The sequence below is a fragment of the Cystoisospora suis genome (assembly GCF_002600585.1).
Source record: "Cystoisospora suis strain Wien I chromosome Unknown contig_477, whole genome shotgun sequence".
Lineage (NCBI taxonomy): Eukaryota > Apicomplexa > Conoidasida > Eucoccidiorida > Sarcocystidae > Cystoisospora > Cystoisospora suis.
In genome coordinates, this window is record NW_027153278.1 from 86,071 (window position 1) to 107,181 (window position 21,111).

General features: G+C 48.7%; 1 protein-coding gene across 1 annotated transcript; it reads right to left on the minus strand.

The window, feature by feature from the left end:
- Positions 1-314: 314 nt before the first annotated feature.
- Positions 315-18,894, minus strand: CSUI_001204 (uncharacterized protein). Its single transcript, XM_068061410.1, has 10 exons — positions 15,420-18,894; positions 14,501-14,729; positions 12,660-14,004; positions 11,250-11,991; positions 10,474-10,696; positions 9,260-9,402; positions 8,192-8,404; positions 6,045-7,621; positions 5,110-5,321; positions 315-4,666 (listed from the first exon to the last, which is right to left on the minus strand). The coding sequence occupies exons 1-10, from the start codon at positions 17,094-17,096 to the stop codon at positions 1,206-1,208; spliced, it is 9,822 nt and encodes a 3,273-aa protein (XP_067926612.1). The 5' UTR covers positions 17,097-18,894; the 3' UTR covers positions 315-1,205.
- Positions 18,895-21,111: the final 2,217 nt, after the last annotated feature.

The following is a 21,111-nucleotide window of genomic DNA, read 5'->3' on the forward strand; positions in this document are numbered from 1 at the left end:
GCAGTGATTGTGCGTCTACTTTACTGGTGTGGTTCAGTTGAAGCAGAAAGTCGATTAACGTCGTCGTGCACCTCCACTGTTCTGGGTGTGTTCTCGTGGATGCTACCACAAACTGAGAAGAGCCTAGACGCACCGTCTGCTTGCTTAGCGCTTGTGAACGCCCGGAGAACCATCTTCTGTCCACTTGTTTTGGGTCTCCTCAAGAGAACTACAGCCTTCAGCAAACTAAGTGGAGGACACCGGGGATACCATGCGCTGGAAGTTGATGCGCCCTGGGATTCATTTTTAGTCGTGCTTCCTAAAATGCCTTGAAGGGGCCCCTTATTTCTCAAGGTGTCCACACGCGAGGACAGACACTGACGTTTACCACTACTCTTTCACATAGGACGTATTTCATTCTAGGCGAAAAGACACATTAGGAAAAAACGATGCGACGATTCTTTTCATGTATCTTGAACATGCATCTGCATAATTAGACGAGGAACCTTGGTCGTATTCATTCGCATGCCAGTTGTGCCTCTCTACACCAAGCAATCAAGCTTGACTCAAACACACAGGCTTACGACAAGCAAAAACTCTACCGTGCGGGAAAGCCACGTACTCACACGGGAGAGCTTACCACCACCCCGTAATACAATCCCACCTGGAAAAGCTACGACCCTCGCACTCGATTCAAGTACAGCAAACAAGCGGGTGGTAGGGTGGCCTAAGCCCGAAGTCGAATCAATCCAAATACCCGATGCATCGGATGACCGGAGATGCTGAATTCGGCAGTCTGGGAATCCTGTACTTCCTGGGCAAACTGCTGCTGTCTTGCACTCGGCCCGGGGTGCGCGACATGAGTAGATACGAGCCTCTTCGGTAGAGTTTGTTCAAGAAGACAAGGTTTCGATGTAGCAAGACAAGACTAATACGAACACTGTAACCCAGAAAAAGGAGAACGACCGAAACTGCTGTTGCAAGAATCGACTCTCCTTCTCCAGAGTGCTCTCCGTACATGGAAAAAGAGGTGACCATCTTAACTTGTAACTCTGCAAGATTTTGTTATCAAGGCAGCAGTAGGGTAAGAAGCCCGACCGGTTTTCGAGGACAGGAGACAGAATAAAGACAGATAGCATGAAAGCAGATGGATAACGATGTGAAAAGAAAGAAGAGACGTCCTTCTGTGGATTCGAACACGAGAGAAGAGATAGTTACAGTTCGTTTTAGCCATTAAACAACTTGAAAGGGTGAGATCGTTTCCCTGACCCTTTGACTCCCCTGATCTCGTGTACTTCGTGTTGTTCTTCTGGTATCTGTTGAGAATGAGAAGACTCTTCAACTGCAGCTGCTAGAGGAGAAGGGGCTCGTGACCTTCCACCTCCCTTCCTACGGCTCATGCGAGACAGCAAATTCCCTAGCCTTGCCCCTGAGGAGGAGCTGGAAGAGAAGGGGGTCCCCAGATGATGAGAAGAAGCAGCACCACTGCTCACACTGTGGTCACTTCGATTGCCCCCTTCTTCACCTGAACTTCCTCGCCGGGACGTTCTTTGGCTTTCTCTCTTAGAAGAAGTTTCAGACGCGACCTCTTCATCGGGACACGCAACGATCGATATGCCGGAACACCCGGTCACGGGCTCCTTCTTTACTACGGGTGAACCGGAAGAGGGGGCGTGAGCTGAAAACGAGGGAAGGCCTCTGCCTTCGGATGGTGTTACGTACGAGCTCAAGGTCGCCGCTGCTAGATCTGAATGTTTGACTGACCCCTTCGATCTCTCATTCGCATCTGTCCCAGGTGTACAGACAGGTATACTCTGGGCTACGAGAAAGACAGAAGAGTCACGTCCCGCATCAGAGCCAGTCATCAAGGGGACAACGTTCTGGGGTGTATGTACACCCGACAAACCCTGATACGTTTCACCCTCTCCTGTAGCGTCCGCTGCAGACGGTTGCTCTCTGTACCCTCCAGCCGATGGGACAGTTGTGGCTGAGAAGTTAGATCCCGGAAAAGGTACAACGTTCTCTAAAGCTCGTCCTTCATCATTCTCTATCGCTTTCTCCGTCGCGGTCGCCGTGCTACTAGGAGGACGGGTCGATGTAGAATCCATCGAGCTAGGTACTCCCGCCCCTTCGGATACTACCGAAGAAACAGAGGAGATCTGCACGGAGTCCCCAGGCGAATCATGATGTACATTCCCCGCTCCTGCGGAAGGTGCAACCTCAGAGTCTAGCTGTGAATAGACACTGTCACCTCCTGGTTGCTGTTCTTCGAGAAAGTTTGAATTTGTTAGCACCAACGTGTCTCCTACGCTACTAGCGGCATTTAGCAGAGATGCATCAACATGCTCTAGACCTCCTTCCGTTTCATCCGACTCCTCTATTAAATCTCCTTGACTATGAGCCAATTCAGACACTCCTCCACCGGGTTTGGCCTCATCATGTGGAAGATCTTCCTGTTGGCTGTCTTCCATTACGCCCCCTCCTCCACCTTTCTCCTCATCTGGATCTCTTAAAGAGTCTTGCTCCATGGTGGTTTGGAGATCAGAAGCACCTAGCATTTGAGTTGTTGCGTCGGGCCCCGCGTGATCTAACACCGATGCGTTATGCTCATCTCCCTCGTCATCACCCTCGTCATCCCCCGATGGGCACCAGAGAGAATCTGACATGCCGCCATCATCATCCACATGTTTTTGTTGTACAGGTAAAGACAGATGCGATCTACCTCCTCTACTTTCTTCCCCGCGATCTAGGAAAGCGTTTGAATTTCGTTCTCCTGGACTGAGGCTACCTTGGTACTTCCCTTGGAAGATCTCATCAGCATTACCTTCTACGGAATCAGATCTCTTGTGCCTAGTCAGTGTACTACTATTATTCTCTCCTGCCTCTCTTCCTCCTTCGCGCAAGAGCCCGTTCCCCCCCCCTTGAGAACTTCCTCCACCGAATATATCATCAGCGCAAAACAACTGACTATGAGGAGCAAGGGAACTCTCAAGAATCCGTAGCCACCAAGCTTCTTTCATACTCTGTTGTGTTCTCGAAGATACGAGATTCCCCTCGTCGTGGCCTTTACCACTCCTCCCTACAGATGGAAGTTTCCTCAACCCTACAGAGCCCGAACCACCCACACTACCTCCTGATGATTGGCTCCCGCAACTGGTGCGGTTTGATTCATCACTAAACACAGATGCCATACTGTCTTCACGACTTCGGCTTGTAAGGCTCCCCGCTTTCACGGTACTAAAGAATCTCGCATCTCCAGAAGAAGAGAGACTTGTCCCACCACCAGACCCGACTACAGGACTTGACAGGGTAAAACCCCGAGACACTGCCGCTACACTATCATCCCCACTTTTTCTTTCTTCTCCTCCTACTCCCTTACAACACCCCGAGATGACTATCTGCGATCTCAGGAGGCGCATGAGATCAAAGGGTGTAAAGTCAAAGCAATCAGGTTGAAAGAGAGAGGACAGTGTACGAAACAGGCTAAGCTTATCTCTAACGAGCTCGATTAGAACGGGTACCATGGAGAGAAGAGACAGAGTGCATGAAGTGGTGACAGATAAAGAAGGCGGTGAAAATATGAAAAGGCGAGCACTACCATCCGGGTTCCTTGTCTCCCCTAGGCTAAACGTTAGAGGTAGAGAAGAGCCAATGGAGAGCGTACATATAGGAGGAGCCGAAGACACTTCGCTTCCAGGTTTTACTATAGGGATACAGGCTAACGGTACAGCTTGTACACCTCCTCCTATAGATGTCAGTGATACGATACACGATGTCAGCTCCCCTCCTGAACTACGACTATTGTTTCGAGTGCTGTCTTCATCCCTTTTCTGAGGTGCATAGGACCGATCAATAGTATAAGGACTACCCCCCGTCCCACTACGGCTATTTGGAGTGGAACTCGGAAAGATAAGTCTCGTCGTAGGTGCCGAGCCTCCTGTTATCGAGGACCTCTTTTGATCAGATGAGTTGCCTTGACTACATGGTGCTGTTCTACTATCTCCACTTCTTCCTTGTACTGTTACGGCTGTCGACTTTCCTGGATGACCCAAAGGATTGTTTACAGAAGGCGACGTCTGTATAGGGACGAAGTGTGGCCTATCATACAACTGGACACTTACAGAGGGGAGCTGAATCTTCCCGTGTAAACAAGTGTACGTGAGAGCGGCGGCTACCTTTCTCCACTCGCTCGTTAAGAGGTTTTCTCTTTCAGTTTGCTGTTGAAACTTCACCAAAGATGAAGAGGATGAATGCTTAGGGTTCTCTATTCCTCCCGGTGTGACTGTAAAACTTCCCCCGCCTCCTATCTTACTGTGGTCTTCAGAAGAACGTCTGAAGACAGCTCGACGTACGCCTGCCTCTCCTCCCGCATCCTGAAGATCTTCACCATATGAAGGAGGATGAGGTAAACCCCCCGTAGATATACCTGCTTTCCTTCTAGCTTGAATCAAGGATGGTGACGAAGCGGAGGGGTGCAACGGGCTGAAATATGAAGGGTCGGTCTCAAGAATCGCCGTGTTAGGACTCCCCGTACCAAGAAACGGCTCTAGAAGACTCGCTTCTGTTACACTCATCGATTGTGGCGTATCTGTAGGTATCGGCACGAGTGTTGGTGACGCTGCTCCGCCTGACGAGGGAGCGGGGCCGGCAGGAGGCGGCATCGACGATACTGAAGAAACGACTCGATCTGCGAAGAAACAAAACAATGAAGAGAAGACCCGGCAAAAAAACAGATCTACACATGGAAAATAACTGCTAAAGATTTCATTCACTGAAGAACTTTCTCGAAACGTCGGGAGCTTTACTGCCATAGCTGTATACGATTGCACACCGACCTGTAGGGGCGTGAGTACATGGACACGACTAGCGAAGATCCCTCAACGGTGTGCTTGGGCACGTCACTGTTCTCATACGAGGCACTCGACAACACACAAATACACACGTGCATCGTGTAACAAACATATACGTATACAGACGAGTATACATGCACGTATCTAGACATGAGTAAGGTCGGACAGATAGATACATACTACATAGCGACACACATACACGTCTGCATATATTCGTTATGTACGTAAAAACTCACGAGAGATAGATAAATAGATAGATAGTAAGAAAAGGTGGGCGAACCTATAAGAAATTGGACATCGACAGCAGGTGGAGAGAACGACTTGAATCCCTTTGAGACAACAGAGGGGACTTGGGGAGTAGTGACGGCCGACGATGTTGAGCTCGGCTGTGTACTGTCGGCGCCTCGACTTCCTCGTCCTGCTCCCGCGACCTCTTGGTTATACGCACGATATTGAGATAACAAGCCACTGTAAAAGCCCAGGCAGTCCGTGCTGAAAGAAAAAACAGGACCAGGAGAAATGCACACAAAAAAGGCGGCCGGATGAAGAGAAAAGGATCGAAATGATGGACAGAAAACAACTGCCGCCGAGGAACGACACAGACAGTGCAATGTCAGAAAGGTCCTAAGCCTTATATTGAAGGCTCTCGCAAAAAAACAACAACGCGGCGCTGACACATAAACAGCTAATGTTCTGTACTCTTCTACACAACATACAGATGTTTTCAGACAGACACGAATACATGTCCGCATACATATATGTACGCAGTATGTGAAACTTCCTCGCTGCCCCGTCCTGCCCTGCCACGGCTCACCATACTCACGTCCCGAGAAACTTGTACAGCATGGGATTCAGCGACATGAAAGCCAGGCAGATGTAGATAGTAGGCGCACAACCGCTGGCAGACAGGAGACGTGACAGACGTCGACACGCGTATATAGATATTATAGAAATATTGTAGAGCCGCCGAGATCTATACCTATACCTATTGCGGCCGCCCACGTCTGTATATATATATATATACAGACGTAGGCGCCACGAGCAGATGGAGGCATAGATCCAGGCGGCTCCACGTAGTGCCGTAGATAGATACAGAGAGAGATGAACAACTACGAAGACAGCGCGGCACAGTTCGCCATATATAGTTACTCGGTGTAGCGCGCGATAAGAAAGCAGGAAGTTCGTATAGAAAAAGGGCTTCTAGGATGCGTGTACCTGTCTATACTTCGAGGACGAACGCCTAATTCTCTGTCGCATGCGATGGTGGTGTAGAGGAAAGACGTGAAGAGTCTCCAGGCGTCTTCATATGCCACTTGTAACTGTTGTAAAGATGCGGATACGTTGAGATGCTGTCCGTACAGCGCAACTTGTAAAAAGAGAGGTACGCCGAGTCGAAGCTGGTTTTGTAAGAGAGAGACAGAGACTACACGGACAGTCCCCCATACCCACTTCCTCGAGAATGTCCGTTCCATGAGTTTAGCTTTGGCCACAGCTCTCTGCAAGGCTTTCTTCACATGCTCATCCACAAGAACAAATCTTCCTGTACCTATCATCGATCCTCCTCCGGCATCTACAGAACCCCCAGTTGCTCTATCTTCTGTTCCTCCACCTGCGCTTTTACTTGAGGTCCCGGCTGTACTATTATACGTAGAACTCGCTCCGCTACTTCTACGTGAAGTTAACGATCTCTCGCCTGTAGGACCACACGACAACGCTGAAGAACGCCCTGATGTCCCGCCTCCTTTTCCTCCTAATGCATGGTGTCCATCCCCTCCCCCTGGAAACCCTGAAAGAGAAGAGACGGGTTCTTCTTCATCTTTGAGATGGAGAAGTATGACATCGTTGAACAAATCGTTCTCTAAGCTGATCCGGTGATTTGATCCTCCTTCGCCTCCCCAGTCTGCAGTCTTTTCTCCGTCGCTTCCCCCGGATATGTTGGGGGGTGAAGATCCAGGGAAGACAGGTGCTGAAGGAGATCCACCCTGATATAAAGATGATACCACCTGGAGACTTTGATCAGGATGTAGCCGATTAGTCGTAGAGGGTCTTCGACTGCTGACAGGACTTCCCCTTCCTCCCGCCGCTCTTGGAGATGAAGAATAAGAGCGTGAAGTTGGCGAAGATCCTGTACTTGCACAATAGCTCCCGCTATCTCCGCTACCTTGGGCTCCTTCACTTGGGGGGAGATGAAGCGGCCGAGATGCAGACGCCGGTGCCGACGACGTATACGCTAGGCGTAACAAAACTTGCTTGCTTCTTTCAACTAAGCGCCCAGCTGTCACAATGAGAACATTCTCTTTCGATAGAAGGGAAGAGCTAGCAGCGACTGTAGTTGCAGCGGACGAACTGCTCGTTGTACTAGGTGTTCTAGACCCACGTAAGTGAAGAAGTTCACACAGGCGTAAACATGCAGTTATTGACACTTCCTCATATGTCTGAAGCTGAAAAGCAAAATCTCTGATATCTAGTGCTATCCACTGAAGCTGTAACTGCTGATCTGCCTGACGTTGCTGAAGTGAATAATACTTGGAAGAGGAGTTAGATGAAGGAGCATTCCCCCTAGAGTTGTCACCGTGCGACGCCATACTGCTGTTCCTCGTAGAGGAAGAATGAGGGGGGTGTGAGACACGCGGAGTTACGCTGATAGATACATGACGAAGGACACAAGCAAAGAGAACATGGCGGAAGATGTGTGGGATTGGAAGAGGCTTAGACTCAAGAAGATGCCGACAGATATCCGGGACAGGTGGAAGAGCGACTGAAGCGAAGCTGCGATCCTGGTGAGAAGACGACTACAGGAAAAAAACAACGGACACAGAAAACACAACTCCACACATGCATGTATTGAAGAGCCTTCACAGGGAAACCTGTGAGGATATGTCGACAGAATGTGCTGAAGGGAAGCAAGAGATCGAATGCGTTGTTTTCTTCAGAAAGGACCATTATTGACTGTAAACAGCACGAAGTAAGATGACGCGTATGCAACTAGCAGCTATATGTATGCTGGTGATCGCGCTGATGTTACGCGTTTAGGGCACTCTAAGGGGAGTTCCTATCTAGAAGAGAGAAGCAGGAAGATTGAGGGGGTCTTCAAACGTGTTAAACAGAACAAAAAAGAGGAGAGCTCATCTTACCTACCCGACAAAAACGAGAGAGACACACTCAAGAGAGAAGAAATACAACCGTTCTTCTGATCGCCCTGATCAATTGTCTACAGACACCGCTCTACATGATGTGCTCTCTAGGAGATCGCCACCCCTACAAACTATCTCCCTTTCTCTCGTCTTTTCTATTCCAACTTGTGAGATCCTCTTTCTCCCCCACCTCACATCCTTCGTTCCTCTTTTCTCCCTTCTCCTCACCTGTGTAAAACCATCGACACTGGCGCGGCCTCCACGACCCCCACCCGTTTGCCTGAAGGATGAGTCGACGCTAGAGAGAGAACCTCCAGATCCTCCTGCACCTGTGCTGGTCTGTCGAGTGGCTCGCTTCACTACAAGGCCGCTGCTCTCAGCTAGCGATAGAACTGCGTCCTGTTGTTGACGACCGACTCTCTCCAGTTGAGCGAGGTCCACCTAAGAAAACCCACGAGGCAGACCTCCAAATAGAAGTATATACACATACTGGAGGAGACGTATACGAGAGACTATGCAGCTTCTCTTTTGCACATTGTGCGTACAAAGGTCAAGAAGTGATTGCTGCTGAATTCGGAGATAACCCCACGAGGAGAAACATAGTTAAGCATTATGTGCAGTTCAGGTTGGTGTTTGCTCTCTTTCTCGCCAGCCTAGATATTCTTTCATAGCGGTACAGACTTGCGTATGTGTACGCAAGAATTATGAACAAACCCTTTAAGGACAGCACATACACAAAGTTTCAAAACTAGACCCGCTTACTTTAATTCGCAGACGCTAACATCCAACCCTACAGCTGTTCCGTGATTGTGCTACCCACGGAAAACCGATCCAAACACCACTATACACACACACGCACGCACATACATACATACATACACGTGTATCTATCTATTCAGGTATACGTATAGAGAAGTGTGTTGTAGGTTTCAAGAGACACTTGGCTCTCCCCCTCCTCTGCTACTCATTTGGAGTCTGTAGGCAGTTTCACGTATCAGTCTCCCTCCAGCGGACTGCAAAGCCTTTCAGAAGACGGCAGTTCGATGAGAACATCGACTTCGAGAAGAGCATGAGATAAAGTCAATCCCAGTCGGTACACAGAACTTCTATGCTCACCCAAGTTTGTCGCCACGTACAGACAACCATAGATAAGCATCTAGAGATCTACCAACGAAGTGAAGATCTACATAGATACACATGTACAGGCATATCTATGTGGTTCTTCTCGCATCTACTCAAACCCGTGTACACGCATGGGCCTAAACACATGCGAGAAGAGTCTTTGCCTTTGCGTACCAGCACACACTCAGTCAGGGGAAAAGCTCTTGAATAATTTCTATAGAATTCAGCCCAGCAAAGCATCCTGTCTCTTGATCTCCGCCAGCATGCGCTCGCCTTGAGTAGCCGAGTTACTCGTGTATATTCCTCGACCGTTGTCGCTGGGAAAAAAAAGAAGAGAAAGAACCCGAGTCGCAGAATTCGAACTCGAGGGAAGTCGGGAGCAGACCTAAACTTATCAATGCATGACTCTGAAGCTCTGTTTGACTATCAGAGACACGTACTCCTATCAGGATGTACCTCTCTATTACTACACCTCACCCCTAGAGGAGAAGGAAAAACCTGAGGTATCATAGATCGGCGCATGCATGTGGCTTCGAAACGAGAAGCGTCTTCACCACGTACATCACGCCTTCGCATGTCCAGCTGTTTCTGCGGAAAGCCATCCCGGCCTCCTCGCCAGCCCTCTTCCCGTCCCTGGGTAGTCAGTTCGTACTTCTTAGAAAAGAAACATGATCTGCTGAAGAGCACACTAAGATCTCTGTGCGAGAGAACAGAAAGGAAAGAAAACTGCAGTGCACGCTGTTTGCTTGGACTTGGTAAAACCGAGACAAGTGCCACCGGCAATCCCCCCCTTCTCACCCCTTGGAGTGTCTAGATATACAGCCAAAGGAGAACAAAAAAGCATAGACCAGTCGGAGAAAAGTACACGGGGCACTCCTCCTCGAACGTCTCTCTCTCATCTCTCTTTCTTTCTCTCCTTCCTTCCTTCGTTCTTCATCTGCCGGCAAGAGTTCCCTCTTACCACGGAAGCATGTCATTTCTCTCTGTCTATACTGGTTCTGAGAACGCTTTCGGTCTAGCTGGTAGCTCACTCATCCAAACACACAGGTCTCTCTCTTGTATTGAAAAGAAAAATCTCCACATGGCCGCCTGCCTTGTAAAATTGCGACATACCCACAACCCCTATGTGTGTTCTCTATCACGGGTATCTGAGTTTCAGGGAAAAGCAGCTCATCTGTCTCTCAGATTGGATAAAGGGTTATTCACTGCATGCTCGTTGACGTTATGGTTGGTCCACACTGTATATGTGAAGTGCCTCTCTTGTTTTTCTCTGTATACGTGAAGTGCTTTCCTTGTCTTTCTTAAGAACAGACTTGTGTTTATCTCTCTCTTTGTCCCTCTATCGCGCCAATTACTCTTTCCTTCTCCGTAGCTAGTACGGTGGTTACCTGGCTGGTCTTCTGCTTCCTCTTGTTGTTCAGTTCGATGCTGTTTGATGGCTTCGAGACAAGCTACAGCCCGTCTAGAGAGCCGAACGAACTGAGGAGAACTCTCGAACCAAGCAAGAATCTCGCGGTGATACGGCTGAAGAAGCTCTTGAACTTTCTGCTGAGATCGCTGTACGGCTTGAAGCTGCTCCTGTTCTTGGTGTTGAATATGAGAGATGATTTCCTGAAGTTTGTATGAAAGGGAAAGAAAGAAAACAAAAGCCGGGATAAGAGACAAAAGGCAAAGAAGAGAGAGATGCATAGATCGTCGAACAAGCTAAGCTTCCATCCAGATCAGACGGAAAGGGTGACACTGAGATGAACCAACAAGCTAAGAAGAGACGAAGATTCCTTCTTGAGCCACAAAACGAAAGGCAGAAATTCTCCGATTCTCAGAAAGACAAAAACAGAGCACGCGACGTAAGTACACACATCCCTAAGAAGGAAGAGAACCTGCGAGATATTCAAGCGGGTGTGAAGGACGAAGACAGATGGAAATACACCTTCTTGTCGGGTGTCCAACAGTGGCCATACAACATCTTTCTTCACAAACGTATACACAGGACAGAAAGCGAGACTGCCACACGGGTGTCTCCCCCGCCCACCTGAAGAGAGGCCTGATAGGCACTAAATAGGGACCAACTCGGTGCAGGAGAAAAAGAACATGCACGGGTAAGACGACTATCTCCACAAGAGACGCACGTCTACGAAGCCCTCCTGTATCTTCACACACGTACCTTGGCATCACCTGGATGGCTTTCATGACGTCCCGGTGTATGAAGACGCGTCGTGAGAAGAAGTTTCTGTCTTGTAGCCAGCAAAGTCATTTGTTCTTGTTCGAGCTGAAAAATCGACTGTCTTAGCTCCTTCTGTTGTTCACGAATATGGGGTAGCTGTTGAAGATGACTCTCAGCTCTGGAAACTTCCTCATAGGCTAACATATGCCACTGTGCAATCGCCCAGTAGGGCCGGCTGGCTGTCTCCTTTACAATGAAAGCAGCATCGGAATCATTCCCGCCTGCTATCATAGCTCCGTCATCATTGTCTACATCTCCCCCCAGATAATAATAGCCTCCTGCTCTACCGCTCCGACCGCCCTGAGCACTACCGGAAGAAGAGGATGTCATAGGAAGACCTGAAGTCCTTCCAAGATTCTTATGCTGCTGCTGCTGTCGGGCAACCGAGAGTTGCTGTTGATACTCAGACCAGTAATGAGAAAAGAAGTCTTGAAGATCTGAAGGTGAAAGTCTAGCAGGGCGTCTTCCAAAGAAGAAAGACGAGCTAGACGTAGAAGCTTGATTTGTATCGAAGAGGGTACTCGCAGTACCTTGATGAGCTGACAAGGATGCGGGTGACGAAGTTCCCCTCTCGGGTGCCTTAGCGAAATCCGACGAAGACGAAGAGGAGGCAATAACAGGTCCATACAATATCCGCTCTAACCTCTGTCCGAGAAGATAGCGCTTTGCTATCCGTAAATATCTACGAAAATCAGACAGAAGCATAAGACAACCCCGCAGACACTTCAGTCAAACCACGCGCCGTTGGATAGCGAAGAAAGTCGTGGTGACTGAGCGCATGCATAACGCAGACGCTGAGTCGCGTCCGTTCCAGTGTATATACACTGGTCGACTATGACAACACATACCACCAGGGAACGGTCCAGACACCGCCTTTATGAAGCATGTTGTCCGGCTCTATTTCCTTGATGAACCAGAGAATATAGAGACATGTCAGAGAAGAAGGGAGGGTTGAATGCAGACGGCACTACATCAGACTACATCTAAAGTAGAGACTGTCGTCATCACCAAGGCACCGAAGAAGCTTAGGACGGAAATGAAAGACAAAAAGAGCCATCCTGATATGGAAGGGGAGACGACAGATAGATCAATAGATAGATAGAGTCCGACAAACAGATACCGCCGAGTAAACGCCTGTCCCCGGCGCCCATTTCCGTCACGTTACAGTAAATGGGTACATACATACACATACATCTGAATACAGGCCCATCTGAGACATACGCACTCATCATAAGCAAATTCCTCCCTCTCCTTTCTTTCTTCCTCCTACATACGGACACGAGCCCACCTCGCTTCTGGTATTGCAATAGGTGGCTCTGAGACGATGACTTTTGGGGGAGACTTTCATACCTTTTCATATGAGAAGTTCTTTCTTCCATCTGACCCCAGTAGTTACTTCGGCTCCCTCCCGCTGCAGCCCCACCTCCCCCTGCTCTATTATCTCCGGTGGCTCCTGTGTAGATATCCGATGATGCTAAAGACGGGACAGGTCTCTGTTGTCTCAGCAGCCTAACAAACTGAAGCGCATACATCCACCACTGCTTACAGCTACTCTTTCCCTTACTCGTAGGAGTGCTCGAGTAGCTGTAGTCAGCCTCCCCTCCACGGGATTCTTTGTAAGGGAAACTGCTTTCTTTCTCTCCTGCTCCCCCGGATCTTCCTTCTCTTGAATAATATGTGTACGCATTTGAGGGTGTAGAAGATGACGAGACAGATTCACCATCGTGCCCATGACCATCTGATCTAACAGAAAGGACGGGATGCCAGCTGTGCGTACACCGTGGTCTTACATTAGGTCTATAGACACGTAGGAGACTTAGGCGTTTTTGATGCTCAAGTCTTTTATAAATCATAGCGAATCCCATCATCATTCCTTCATCTAATTCCACTTCTACACGCTTCTCGAGGCGTAGAACAAACTTCGTTACCATCTGCTTCGAAGATGAAGGAGGAAGAGGGGTTAGAGACGAGGCATAAGAAGTTGTACACGAGGTTGATGAATTCGGGAGAAGTCCAGAGGAAGAATGGATGCCACAGTGAAGCTGAACATCACACGGACGTAGCAGCCATCGACGGAAGAGAAATGTACTTCTTGCAAGAGTATTGTCTCCCCCTCTACGCCTTCTTGCTGCGTCTCTTGGGAAACTCGCCGTAGGAATTTTTTCAGAGAACACAGGAGACGTAGACGCAGTTGTGCTAGGCGGAGACAGCTGAGGAGATGTATCCGAATTATCTCCACCTTGACTCGAAACATCATCATCATCATCATCGGCATGGTGGACCGACGATGAAAAGGACGAAGATCGATTCTTCCCTCCCTCTCGACTGTCACTTCGATGCTGCTGGCGAGATGCGGATGATGAAGAAGAAACGTCCGTTGAGCTTTCCCTGATGACATCGGAGACACGACTTCCGAGTCCCCCTGCCACGGATGTGTGTACCGCAGGACGTGGGGGAGGGGCTCGGCGAGACGAAGAAGATGAGAGAACTTCAGCAAGTTCTGTCGGAGAACGAACGATTGTTGACGAAGAAAGAGGTTGCGCGCTTGAAGTAGACGACGGAGGAACACGACGACTAGAAGTCGTAGTAGACGACACATCTGTGCGAGTTGAGGAGCGAGACGTGGGACCTACTCCCGCCCTTGAGGCGGCACCACCTAGTACCGAGGCAGCATCTTCCCAGAAGATTCCAAACCCTACAAAAACGTTTGGAAAAAAGATGGACACGCAAGACAAACAGAGTGCCTGACAGGCTTTCTGCCTAACTACGAGTGTAGGCGGGTGCATCTCATGTGTACGGCCACACTGATACATGTGTACACACACATGCGGACACTCAGAGGCCGGGTATAGAGGCAAATACGTATGAATGAGCCTCTACGTGAGAACAAAAGCTTGTTCAATAACCTTTGAGATGGCTACACAGCGCGACAAGGAGTAAAGCACTGGTCATTAGGTGGGTATAACGTGGGGAAGAGGCGATGGTAAAAGCCAGCGCTTCTACCACTCGACAGAAGAAACACTTAAAAGACTAGAATAGGAGAGAGGTGTAACTGGAGGTGTTGGCGTCACCCTAACCGTTGATCGCATGTACCATAGTAACATAGACTTCCTCTCTTCCTTCTGCTAACATCAGAATGATGAGACACGTCAACCCTCTCCGCTCACGTTCTATCCACCCTTCTTACTCACCTTCGAGAGAAATCGCATAGGTTAAATCCCTTGTGGAAGACGTCGTGGAAGAAGAGCAGCTTGCCCCCGAGTTCTCGGATGTAGGTGTCTCAGTTGCAGAGAAACTTGAAGTGGTGTCACTACACCGTGGACTTCCGTCAGAAGAGAAAAATCCAGGTAGATCCTCACTCCCTCCTTGACGACTTCCATCGGAAATTCCGACAGACACATCCGACGAGATGTTGTCGCCCTGGCAAAGAACGAAACGTCCATCAAATCAAAAGAAAGAAATCCAGTTATTGTATACGATGACAGAAAATACCTCGGACAACAGCAAGCAGGCACTATGGAGTGTCTAAGATCAGAGCACCACATGAATCTAAGATGTTCGTTGAAACAATCAGACTAAGGAAGAGAGACAGGTACGTACACATAGTGTATATGTATCCTGTACATACATGTTGGAAGACCTGATTCTTTCTTCATGTGACTATCGACGTACACTTGCTGTGTATAAGAAGAAGCGCTGGCTGATTTCGCGTGTAAGGAGGAGTGGTGGGTGATTTCGCTGGGCGTTGTGGCGTCTCCACAGATACTCCAGGGGAATTCAGAGTTCAAACCCCCTTGAGAGTTCAAGTCCCCTGGAGTATCCATGGAGACTTGACAACGCCTAGACAGATCACCCACCACTCCTCCTTATACACAACAAGTGTACGTCTATAGTCACATAGAGGCAAATCACATCTCCCAGCATATACGTACAGATACATATCCCTATATTGTGTACTTCTACATGCACTTCATACATCGAGACAAACAGAGAGATCTCCAGCAAGTATGTGCGTAGACATCTCCATGCATAGTTGTACGAAGAGAAGCTGCAGAAGCCCAGAAGACAGAAGAACGGGGAGAGGGAGGTGCTTTGCTTTAGGTGACATACACTGGATTTCGCCGAGTGAAGGTGATTCCTTGAAGCAGCGGAAGAGGCCGTTGTCCTATTAGTCGTGGTGCTTGTATTGTTACTAACTTCATCATCAGAGCGTTTCGGCCAGTTAATTTCCCATAGACCTTGAGGCTGAGGTTGTAAAAGAATTCTAGCAATTTTACATCCGCATCTCATAGGATGGACGGTGTCTTGAAGATCTTCAAAATCGATGCGAACATCATCGATACGTATCTTGATATTAGGCATATACCTGATAAGCCATTGCAGTAACGGCTGGAACTCATTATTGTCACTATCTGTTAGGACAGAGTCTTTGAGCTGTTCCTGTAGAGCACGATATTCTGCTTGATGTCTTTCAATTGCACTAATAAGAGCGTCAGCTGTCGATGAACCCGGAGCCCGATCAGCTAGTTGATGATGGAGCTGATGGAGTAACCTTTCAATTCTTTCGATTTGCTTCCTCAAACTTTCACGTCTTAACCAGTTTTCACATGTCTTGACATGACTCTTAATCTTTCCAACTTGACTATCATACACTTCTCTTGGAAGCAGAAGCAACATCGATTCTTTGCCACCACCAGCATCGATACTCCCCCCCCCTCCACCGCTAGTCGTACTAGTGCCACTTCCTCCAAGACTACCTATGAAACCTCCTCCGGAAAAGAAGCCTTTTCCTTTACTTCCATTGTTTCCACCTCCTCCTCCTAAGATGGAAGACGCCAAAGATGAAGATATGAAGTTTGAAATTCCTGATGAATATCCTGATGAAGGAACTAAAGTATGAGGATTGCTATTTGTACTATTGTGATGAAGACCAGTAGTTGAAGAAGAGGAGAAAGAAGGATCTGCATCGGATGACGACGATGATATACCGCCTGAAAGTCCTATACCATTCCTTCCCCTCCCCGAAGAAGACGAAGAAAGATGCTGATGTTGGGCTTCATCGTAGAAGTAATTATCTAAAGAGAAGAGAATCGAGGAAGAATAGTGAGGAGTGATCCCTATCCTTAATCCTGTCACAATGATGTGAAGCTGTGCATGCGCTAAATACAGATTGATTTCAAGCTTCTTTATTGTTCCATAACTTACTTGAAAAGGCATCTGATGAAGAATAAGATCTGAATTGATCTGATGGATATTCAAGCTAACATGATCTAAAGAAACATGATCCATTAAACCTCCGACAGCTGCCTTTTCAAAGTCCGCGTGAATATACTTCAAGATATGCGTCCCTAGCTGCTTTACTAACACCTGGACCAGAGACTTGTTCAAACTCTGGAAAAACTTCCCTCCGAATAAGACAGACGCCATAGTGAAAGAACCCGAGAAAGAAAGAAAGGAAAAGAGTTGAAGAGAAAAGAAGTAAGAAACGTGAGCAGGGAGAGAGGCGGAGACATCAATGGAGGAAGAGTGAAGGAAGAGAAAAAGGAGTGAAAAGGGCCCGTGAAGCTGCAGAAGAGAGGCCTGAAGGGAGAAGAAGATGAAAGATGAAAGGAGGAGGGGGAGAGTAGACGGTAGAGAGAGAGAGAAAGAGATAAGAGAACTTGTTCTAATGAACCTTCCACATACTACTGATGAAGAAAGCGGTACTGAGGAGAAGGACAACGACCACAGAGGAAGAGAGGTGAAAGAAAGAAAAACGGCGGAAAAGAGATAAAGCGACTTGTACATGTACGTTGTGGCATAAACAATGATGAGACACCCGGTCCATAACGTGGATGACTTCAAAGAGAAATCTCTTGACTTCGTAGGGCTCAAAGAGAAGTTTCTCTTTAGGCAGAAACTCAACGCGCTTCCCTCTTCACGAGAGGTAGAAAGAAGAGCAAGACGGGAAAAAAGAAAGGTGTTGTGTTGTCTTTGAGGTGACTGGGTAAAACAAACAGCATCGATACCCTCCAGTCACCGACATGAGGGTCCATCCTGGAAGAAAAGGATGACTTCAGATGACCGAAGGTGAAAACAACTCTCCTTTTCTCGAATCTTTCTTTCTTTTTCTCTGGCGTTTCTCTCTGCGGTGTCCGAGTGACTCCCGGTGGGCTGCGGAAAAAGTCTGAAACTGCACAAGCCAGACGAGCGACGTGTGCATACACCGAAGCACACGAGGGGAGGACAAACAGAGAGAAGGAATGAGCGAAAAAAGAAGAGTTCGGAAACTTTGCTCTCTATCTTCACCACTCCTTCCTGTTCATTCACAAAGAAGCAGTGCAGAAGACAGACTAGAAAACACGGAAGAAGAAGAACTGTCAAGCGAGTAAGCTTCCGTCTCTCCCTGTTGACAGAGAAGTTTGCACCTGTGCACCTCAATGAAGAAGGGAAGATGAGGAAGAAGAATAAGAATGAGATGAAAACCTTTCAAGTCCCGTCAAAAGAAGAATCGCAACATTCCAACAGAGGCCCTGTACAAAGAGAAACGACTATCTTTAGAAGCTTCTTTCATCGAAGTCTCTCTTCAGAAAGAAGGAAAGCCCGCGGTAGTAACCAGCTGGTCCTTGTTTCATCGTGATACTGAGGAGAAGAAAAGACGATAGGAGAGACGGAGAAAAAAACAGAGTCTCTCTTGTCCTCTCTTCCTCTCCCGCGTTGAGTTGCTTATCCTACTTCTGCGACGACTACCCCCTACCTGGCTTTGCCTTACTTGCACAACAGACAACAATGCAAGCATGACGCTTCTTCTTCCCTGAGACGGCGAGCTCCGAGAAAAAAAGAAAGTCAGACAAGCAAAACAAAAGGAGACAGGCCCGGAAGAAGGAGACGAAAAAGAAGCCGGAGATACGAGGTGCTTTATCGCCGGGGGAAAACAGAAGCACCCCTCCTGTCGTCTCTTCCTACACCACGTAAACCAGACGCAACGTCTTCACACTTCTAGGTTCCTCCCTCTGGAAGAACTCCTTCCCAGGCTCTTCTGTGAAACTTTTTCGTTTTCTCTCTCATGATGCGACCCGCCTCCGGTAGACACCGCTGGGGATCATTTAAATAGCCCAAGGGAGAGCAGCTGACGGCGATTCTGCGTCCAGCTGTCAGAGCAAAGGGCAAGATGAGCTCTATCTTCTTCGTATTCTCACTCTCTCGACAAGATACGATAGAGTAAAGGACAGCATCGATGGCTGGGAGAAAGAATACAATATCGAAACAGCTAGCTTTGCCGATAGAGGGGTGACTAGCATGAGGAAAGGGACCTCTTTGCGACGGTGAATGAGTCTCTGTAAAGGAATGAAGAATGCAGAGACACAAAAGTCTTGCCTGAACCGGAAGCGACAACAACGATACTTTCTATTGCACAGGGCTTGACTCCTCACGGAAACTGGAAAGTGCTTATTGAAAAGGAAAGGCCAAGCGCAAAAAAAAAAGGAGCTAACGGATGAAAGAGAAGTCTACTAGAAAAAGTGGAAACCTAACCAAAGGAAGAGAACCGGATACGGGGAACAGATGCTGTACACACGGGAAGCGAAGAAAGACGAGTGCATTCTGGGACTCCTAGCTGGTAGAAGTACGAGGAAAGAGTAGCTTTGTCCGACTTTACACACGCGTAGATTCGACGATGTGTTGGCCAGCCTTTAACTGGCACCGGGACGCCAGGCATGCGTGCCGCGGTCCGTCACGGGATACGAGCCCAATGGACAAGCCCGGAGACACGTGTAGAACGTTTTCCTTCTGCCTCTTGAACGAGAGGGGAGATCATAGGAAGGAGGGGAGTGGTATTCTCATGAGTCTACAGAACCTGTCCTCCACTCAGAACGAAAGAGAACCAAAGAAAGGAGAAGTGGGTGGACTCGGGGGTAGCAAAGAGCAGGCGCGTCACGGCTAACCGGAGCGGGCATGCAACTCAACAAACGACGAAGATGTTGCTTGTGCAGTGTGTGACGCAGGCACAGGCAGCGAGCAACTCGTCTGCGGTGAGTTCGAGCCAGTGCGCGCTGCACTGTATCCGGTAGTGTATGGTCTTCCTTTCGGCTCTTCAGAGAAAGTGAAGTACTCTCTTTCCCCTATGCTTGTACGAGAAAATCTAAAAAGCCCTCGAATAGCTACCGCTTGCCCTAAAGGATTGGTTTGTCCTGAAAGAAATAGACGGCCACAGGCGGCAACGTGCGAGATAGGACGTCCTAGTGCCGTTTACTGCTCTGTACAACTCTCCATGAAGAGAAATAGATAGAAGGCATCATGTGCTGGGCCACTCCTATTGCCTCGCCACTGCGCTACGGCCCCGAGGTGCTCTGCATTGCCGCGAAGCCAACAAGGTAATACAGCGGAATTGCTCTACCGGCAAAAAAGAGTAAGCAACAAGACTAAGAGACCACGTCGCGAACGCCTGCGCCCCGGACTCGCTCCCAACAGTCGCCAGCTACCATACGAGTACTGCATTTCGGCTCTCCGAATAGAGCATTAAGCTTTCCTCTCACTGTGTGCTGCTGCCACCGCTGTACGGTAGCACTGCGGTAGGGTGTAACGGTGAGTTGCCGCAGCGTGACATCTTATAACGTCGGCGGTGCGCCACCGCGAATTACGCTTACAGTCTGCATTATACTAGACACGTGCCGAGCGAAGAGCTCTCCTGGTAAAGGAATGCCTCGACAGTGGGTTATGCAGGCCCAGTGAATTGAAGTGGGCGCCGCCTGCAGTGGTAGCACCCAAGCCGGCTGGCAAAGACCGGCTTTGTATTGGCAACAGGCAATTAAACAGTGTAACCAGTGTCAGGATTTTGCAATCCTGCCTCAATCGCCACGAAATAGTGCCTTATTTTCACGGAAATGGCGATCGTAGACCGTACGGAGGTAAGGCAGGCACCCACGACCTGCCGAAACTCAAGTTCCGTAACGACGCAGCGGGGGAAGGAGGAAATCTCGCGAACCGGCGCAAGTAGCAATCAATTTGAGGGACCAAAAGCTTTCTACTGCGAGAGCAGCAAGGTTGGAGGACTGAAACCAAGATCAAGAGTTTGAGGCACATCAACCGCAAAAGCCGAGAATCCGACAAGCAGAGCAGGAGGACTCCCCAGCGGCCGGGACCAGCCAGATCACGCGCCCCTAGGCCCACTAATCGCAACCCCGGACCAAAAGGGCCATACAGGGAGAGTTACAGCCTCGGAGGAGGCGAACTCGCCACGCAAGATCATTGAGCAGCCCTAGCAGACAGCCGACGCATCGCCTACACCGTCACTGGAGAGGAACGAGGCGCGGTGCAAGCAAAATAAGAGGAGTGAAGCCTTCTAGCGAAGGCTGAAGGAGAAAGGGGACACAGAGGAACCCATTGGCAGTTTTTGTGGGGGGCGAAGTCTGTTCAGAGTGAAGGAAGTGCGCGACTCCGTCTGCGTGATCTAGAGCAAGGGACGGGGAAGGCACGGCTTCTTTGCGCGGCACCTAGGCCTCGTACCGCCCTCAGATTAGCACAGATAGATTGTCAGGGCACTGCGCGCTCTGACGCAGCCTACTTCAGCAACAGCTGGGAATAGGGTAGAACGTTCAAAAAAGTTCAACATATTTTTCAAGAACCAATTTCATATCAGAAATATTTTGTCTCACATACCAAGCACTTAGCTATTATAATTAGGTAAATTACTAACACATATCAGAAATATTTTGTCTCACATACCAAGCACTTAACCATAATAATTAAGTAAATTACTAACACATATCACACAGTAGCATAATACCATCTAAGGGTAGAAACAGTGAGCTCACACCTTAGATAG